At 37.2% G+C, this 7,238-nt stretch overlaps 1 protein-coding gene across 1 annotated transcript in view; it reads left to right on the forward strand.

The window, feature by feature from the left end:
• Positions 1–348: 348 nt before the first annotated feature.
• NDUFA12 (NADH dehydrogenase (ubiquinone) 1 alpha subcomplex, 12) overlaps positions 349–7,238 on the forward strand; it is an 11,257-nt gene continuing 4,367 nt past the window's right edge. Inside the window, exons 1-2 of the mRNA XM_010288472.1 lie at positions 349–469; positions 1,426–1,513. Of these exons, the coding sequence (XP_010286774.1) occupies positions 349–469; positions 1,426–1,513 (209 nt within the window). The remainder of the gene's footprint in view (positions 470–1,425; positions 1,514–7,238) is intronic.

The following is a 7,238-nucleotide window of genomic DNA, read 5'->3' on the forward strand; positions in this document are numbered from 1 at the left end:
TAACATCTTCAACTAAGTGAATTAACATGTGTCTCTGGGACTTCCACAGTACTTAAGGTTTTGTGGGTGTTAAATGGTGCTACATTGCAGAGTTGCTTTGTCTTTCACTATAAAGACCTTTTACGTAAAAAATAGCCCCCCAAAACATTTTTGTATGACTTTTATTAGCCTGCACGTGGGGTGTGTGCTAAAGGCACGCTGACATTAGTTGCAGGAATTGGTGATTATGTTTTGCAGTCCTTAAGCTTGAATATTTTTTTTAAATAGCTTTACATATATGTGTTTAAGAGTTTTCATTACAGATTTTTACCAGCCCCTAAGAAACCTCTATCATAACTTCATTCTAAGATGATGTCAATTGAAACTGTTGTTTTGGGAATTCACAGAGTCAATGATTTGAAGACTGGTACGCTGATAGGAATTGACAAATATGGAAACAAATACTATGAAGACAAAAGAAACTTCTTTGGTATGTGTGCTAATGTGAACACCTCCTGACTGACTGTCCAACGTTGTATAGCTTGTATAGTTTCTGCTAGTGAAATAGAACTTGTTGCCTGTCTGACTTCCTCGCACTTGGCTTGTGTGAGTCTTAGAGTGGGGTCTCATAGAAATGCTTTGACATCTTCTGTTTCTCTACTGCTTCCCTCAATTAATTTGCAAACATAGCCAATCTGAAATAATAAATATGGGATAAATATAAGGCAGTCAGATGCTCTCCATGTAGATATGCCTGTATGAGAATGTGATTGAGAGCTGAATTTGGTCCTTGACCCAAAAGCTGATAGCTTATCGGGTGGGGTAAGAAAAAGAACTGCCTTCAAAACTGCTTCACAACACTACTTATATGGTCACTTCAGGGCAAAGAAACACAGGTTGGCTTAAACTTCCTATTACTTTAAGTAATAGGATTTAAAAAAAAATTTGTAGAGTTTTGTAGAGTAGAGATTTGTAGAGTAAAAAGGTAGCACCTAAAACAACAAAAGTGACCTGTAAGCAGTTGACACCCTGGTTAGGCCAAGCTCTGCCTACTATAGGTTGACTCGTAGGGTACCTGGGGGATAGCGGTTGCTGGTAAACGTTGCTTGGTAGTTTTATATGGCTGAAACTTAGTTTAATCTTAGGTTACTAAGTCCCCAAACCTATTTCTCTGTCTGAAAATTTTTTAAGGTCCTATTTCTGCATTACTTATACAATACTAATACTCACTTCCTTGTGAGCATGTTAGATTCAGCTATATAAAAATACAGTAACAGTGGAAATACAGAAGACTTAGAAAAATAAAAGCTGTACTGACTTTGAAATAAGTGCCCATAATGGTAGATACTTTTTGTCAAAATACTTTTCCTTGTGTTCTCATTAATTCTGTTCTTTATATGATTTTTTTTTTTTTTGAGCTAATACAGTATTTCTGTTTGTTTTAAGGTCGACACAGATGGGTAATCTATACTAACGAAATGAATGGCAAAAATACGTTTTGGGAAGTTGATGGAAGTATGGTGCCCCCCGAATGGTAAACCATTTAGCTTAATAATGTGGACAGATACCAATTGTGTAATTGCCTGTATATTTTCTTGTATTACAAAGCAGAAAATTAAAAAAAAAAACAACAACCCACAAACCCACAATTTTATGGTAATAAAATTTTCTTGGATGGTGATATCTTCTATATGACCAGAAGATTTCAGACTGTTTACTTTTAATTTTGAACTGCATTCATAATGTTATATTGCTCACTGTCCTGGCAGTCACATTCACTGCTTCTTGAAATGAGAAAAGCATTTTGCCAGCCATATTGAGCATGTCAAGCCGATCTTCCAATTTTCCTTATTAGTTGTGATTCCATCTTAATGGTTTGGCAAAGCCTACAGTAGCATTGAGCCGCCAAAAGTAGAAAAAATATTTTTATTATCCATTCTAGACAAGAACATAAGGCAATGATGGAACAAAATTCCTTAATCCACAGCCATTAACAGCATAATTGTTTCAATTGATATACATTGATAATCTACAAGATGATGAACAGCAAAGGGCCAGGATGCTCTGTATGTTGACTGCTACTTGACTATAACTTTTTGTAAGGTTTTGTTTTCTGTTCATGCATTTCAGTAATAATTCTGTACAACCTTGAGTTCCACAAGATCTCTGTCTGCACAGCTGTTAATACTTTTATTGTCTTCCTAAACAACTCGGGAAAAACACACACCTAAAAAAGTAACAGTGTATGCTAGCAAAAACAATTTCTACCCAATTCTTGAGGAATACAAATAGCACTTCAGCCACAAAGCAATGAAAGGTGATAGGAAGTAAAAGGTGCTTGGGTAGACTGAGCATTGGTGAACACTGGGTTTTATTATTCCTGTGAGAGATGTTCTGTGCCAAGGCTGAGACTGATTACGTAAACTGCTAAATTGTGACTCTTGTTAGAACATTTGAGAAATGCTTTGACTGTCTAGGTGGTCAGTTTTGTTTCAAATTCTCCCAGCCTTAAAATTGTGTTTAATGCAGTTCATGATTTTTTTCTGTCTTCTCCTGTAAGAACTAAATGGCATTGTTTTTTAGAAGTGACATTAGAATCTCCAAAACTAGGACTTTCATGCCAGTGTAGGGCTGTTCCTTGTTATTTGCATAATAGCTGTTGTTTGGTTCTAGTTTTTATCCTTTCACTATTAGAATGTCCTGGTTTTCAAGATTTTCCTGATTTTGAGGCATGGGTTTGTTGGGGTATTTTTTGGTTTGTTTTTTTTTTTCTTTTTGTTCGTGCTTATATGTTTTTTATTGTGTCCTTACAAACCTAGATAAAGGGTTTCTTCCTGAGTATCAAAATGATGTTTCTAGGATTAAGTAGCTTGTTTAGATCACATAAATTAGTGAGATAGGAAAACAAGTTTTCCTATCAATGTGGAAAAAATTGCCCTAGAAAAAACAGTAAATGTTTCATTATTTTCAAGACTGGACAGTGCAGTGGGGTATGAAAGGGTAAACAGTCCTGTATTCTAAGGTATTTTTGTCAGGAAACTTAGTTGTGCAGTACTGTTCAGTTTTTTTATTTGGGGTTTTTTTTGTTGCTGATAAATTTGTATGTCCCATGGCAACCTTAGATGTTTATTCTTATGTAGGAATCCTAGCTTTGTGACACATCTAAATCACTGACTTGTAATTCTATATCGTTTAGATGTATCTTTAAAAATAGAAGTATTATGACTGGGAATAAATGCTGTCTTTTAAGACTGTGTGGTTTTTTTCATCTGGTGGTATAGTGTCTTAAATTTTTAACATGGCATAAACTTCTGAATTGAGACTTTTAATATATTGTACAAGTTGCTGTGAATGTAACACTGGGGTTGTGCAATGACACAGGAAACAGTGAGTGGGTTTTCTTGGTCCCAGAAATTTGTTGGAAATAAATTAGATTGTGTGAAATTACTTCTACTAACAGAGAGATTGGTTTGGTCCATACTATAATAGTATCTGGCCTGTCAGTTGTAAAAAATGTTTATTCCTGAAAGCACTTCCCCTCCCTTCAATAGATGGAAACTTGAGACAAGTTTGTCATCCTTCGGTCAACTGGGAAGTATATAAAGTACCATTGTAACAGCTGGGTTGTGATGTGAATACTTCTGAACATTGATTTTTGACTCCGGTTTTTAGATAATTCATGTCAGTAGAGCATTGTGTGGTTATGTTGTTGTACCCTCTGCAGGTGGAAGCAGGTGTTACTACACGGTTTATGCTGGTGTTACTTTCAGAAAATATTTTGCAATTCTTGTGCCTAAAAATGGCACTTACAACAAAATTGAGGTTAAAGACCAGGGCTAACCTGGAGATTTCAGATTTTCTGGGAGTTTTTTAATAGTAATATGAGTTTTAAATGATTTTGAAGTACTCTTATAAAAATCCTACTGTATGTGTAGTTACACTATTTTCTTGGGAAGTACAGAGAACACTAGCAGATGTGCAGGAAAAACACTTTCTTCCTTTTTATTTTTTTTTCCCCAGTATAAGTCACACTACAGGTCACTTTTCCCATGTTTCTGGTTGTTGAATACACTGTGCATCTTAAAGTATAATTTTGTGGTCAGTCATGTGCCTTCAGGATTGTGGAATATGAATGATGAAATACAATGAGGTGGAACTTGCATTTCATGTGTGGTGAATTGGAAAAAGCATTTTGATATATTGAAAAGTTCTAAAAACAACTGTCTGGAAAAAATGAAATGGGAATTCATTTAGCTACCCTTTACCTTCTGTCAGATACTGGAGAAAAGGAAAAAGCATCAAGAAAAAACACCTCATATGTCATAACATATTGTAGTACCATTTTTAGGAAGTACTGAATATTTTCAGTATTCTGAAATAAGTGGTGTAATGGCTTTTGACAACGGATATACTGAAATCACAGTCTGAAGGAAATGAAAAGAGTTGTTTTGACATATGTCTACTATAGAGGGAATTGAGATTTGTTGCTTTTTTGAAATGTTGCCATACCAGAATATGTAGGCTTGTGGTGTATTCTGATTTGGTTATGTTATTTAACCTCTTTATTACTCTGGATTTTCTTTTCTTATCTACAGAATCAAGATGTTGGAGACAAGTTAGATTTTTTTTTTTTTTAATTCCTCAGTACTTACATTGGGAATGATTAGTATTAATCTTCTTGTAACACTATGCAAGATATTGGGCACATTTTTTTCCTACACAAAGACATTTTTTAGACTTGTTAGACAAAATACTGGTTTCATCTGCTACTGTTCAGAGCATGTTGTTTGCAGGGACTTAGTACTTCCTTTTTTGAACACAGTGATCAGGTGTGCTCTGTGAACATATAAACGATAAAAGTTACAACTGTTTATAGCAGTGCCTGTATGCACTCTATTTAGTGCTTTCATAGATGTCTCCATTACAGAATTGCTCTAATCATTGGGCTGTGTATTGAGCTCATTTCCGTTTTACTGTTCCATTAGAAGGCCCAGTATCACCTTTTGTTCCTCATTCATTTATCTCCCAACCTAAAAATACTACAGTTAGAAAATCATCTCCAGGAGCAGCATGTGATACTATTTTGTACAACTGGCATATGCTGCTTCATGCACATGCTCACATTCACACGCAGTCACTTAGGCACAGATGCGCTCTGTAGTTACAGAGTTACATTACAAGCAAAATTTATTTCTGTTTGCTCAAAAATAATCAGAAACCAAGCAGGAAGATAGTACGGATAAATTGACTTTCAGGTTTAATATTTTATAGTTTTGGCTCTCTAGAAAAGCTTTTGAAAGGTTTCAAGAAAGAAAACGTTAGTGTTAATCTTAAGAGGAGCATGTGCCTCCTTGAAGGAGGAATCCCTGAGCAGCTTGTAAGTACTAGTCAGGGTACCAAAAGTATTTTCACAGACAAAGAGTTTTCATAGTAAAAACTGGCTATCTGGAATGTGTACTACTTGATAATAATGCATTTTTCTCTCTTCCTAGGGTAAGGGCTATAGGGGTTATAGTTCTCTCCATCCACTCTACCACCCGCCCCGGTAGAAGCAGATTTGTATCATAGGCAAGCTGAGGCTTAGATGGAATGTTCTGGGCAGGTTTGTTAGTAAAGGAGGTATGCTTATAGCAAGTGTTAGCTTTTTTTTTCCCCCCCCATAATCAAAGGCTGCACAGAGTGAAGTATTAGGGGTGTAATACATAGAAGATGAATCGAAGAGCTCAGTACTGCTTGGATTATCTGGACTCGCAAGTTTGGCAACATGGCAAGCTGCGTTGTCTCACTTTGCAATCCCAAGAGGAAAAGGAGGAGTGAAGTCATATGGCTGGGTGTAGAGATGGAGAGCAGGACCCTGCTCTGCTGGCACCAGCAGCCTCTTACTTTGTAGTGCCCAGGAGGAGAGCAACTAGCAGTGCTGCAGGATGATCTGGGTTTTATGGGGATGGCAGGTTGACTAAGTCCGCTTTATCACACTGCTGAGAAAGAAGTGTGCCTTCCCGAGAAGTAGGAAGAATTACTGCCTGTACTCATGCAAAGTGTCTCTTCCTTTCTGCTTACGACCAGGAAGACCTACATAGGGTATAGCGCTTGACCAGTGGAAGTTACCTGGGGAAGAGCGAAGAGCAGCACAAACAGTTAGATCTCTGAGGACAGTTGGAAATATTTGGGGTTGCTTAAAAAGGAGAGGAAATGACCGTGTGTATGATCTTGAAGCATTTAATCTCTTGCAGAAGAAAAAAGCATAGTCCGTCTTTCACAGATGGATGGGTAGAGTAGGAAGCAGTAGGTTTAAATTACAGAAGTAGTAATTTACAGATTGGACATTACCTTCCTTACCACTAAAAAATTCTACTCATCTTCACTGGTATAACTTGGTTTGGGAAGATGAGCAAGCCAGTATTACAGCAATTCCCTAACAAGCCGTTGCCTGCTGGGAGTGATGTGGATGTAGCTGATACTTCCTTGGGTCTGAAGCATCTAAGTATCATCAGAGTATCTAAATCTCTTTCAGACTTGTATTTCTTGGTTCTCTGAGCCTCACATCTAAGGGTTTGTTGGTTATTTCCACTGAAACAAGGTGAGGGGAGAGGACTGATTAATCTGTTTGGGATGAGAGGAGAGAGATTTTCAGGTTATGTTCACGTCTCATGCAAAACTTCTCTATGCGTCTGCTTATTCTAGTCATGGGCTCCTATTCGCTAGTCAGTGATCAGGATACTCCTGTAGCTGAAATTTGGAAGAGCACAAGTTCACTTTTGGAAGATTCTGGGAGGTTCAGCTCGAGCCCACTGAGGGTGGGCAGCTTGGAACCCAGTTTTCCACTTTCAACAGGGTTGAAAAGAGTTACACTGTGGAGTAAGGCTTCCTTTGGAGAGTATATAAAGTCCATGCAAGTCAAGGCATGATATCCTTGATGCTAGGTGTGCTTCTCATGCACGGCATTCAAAGCCTTTCATGGCTGTCCACACATTGTTCGTTTACCATTTATCTGGTTTAATGTAATTTGGTTTGTGTTTTAGACAAATACTTTGCAAAAACAAATTGACAACTAGTTTATGTATACAAACTAGTTAAAAATAATTTGCTCGTTCATGTCCTGTGGGGAAAGAAGAACTAATCTGAGCATAGTTTTCTACTTTTGCAGGGACACTTCATTTTTGCCAGCACTGTTCTATGTATGTATAATGTCTGTCCTGTACTTTGATGTTTTTTTCCTGTGTGATGCAAATCTGACATCTTTGGAAGGAGGTTCAGCA

Source organism: Phaethon lepturus, unplaced genomic scaffold (assembly GCF_000687285.1).
Source record: "Phaethon lepturus isolate BGI_N335 unplaced genomic scaffold, ASM68728v1 scaffold3256, whole genome shotgun sequence".
Taxonomy (NCBI): Eukaryota; Metazoa; Chordata; class Aves; order Phaethontiformes; family Phaethontidae; genus Phaethon; species Phaethon lepturus.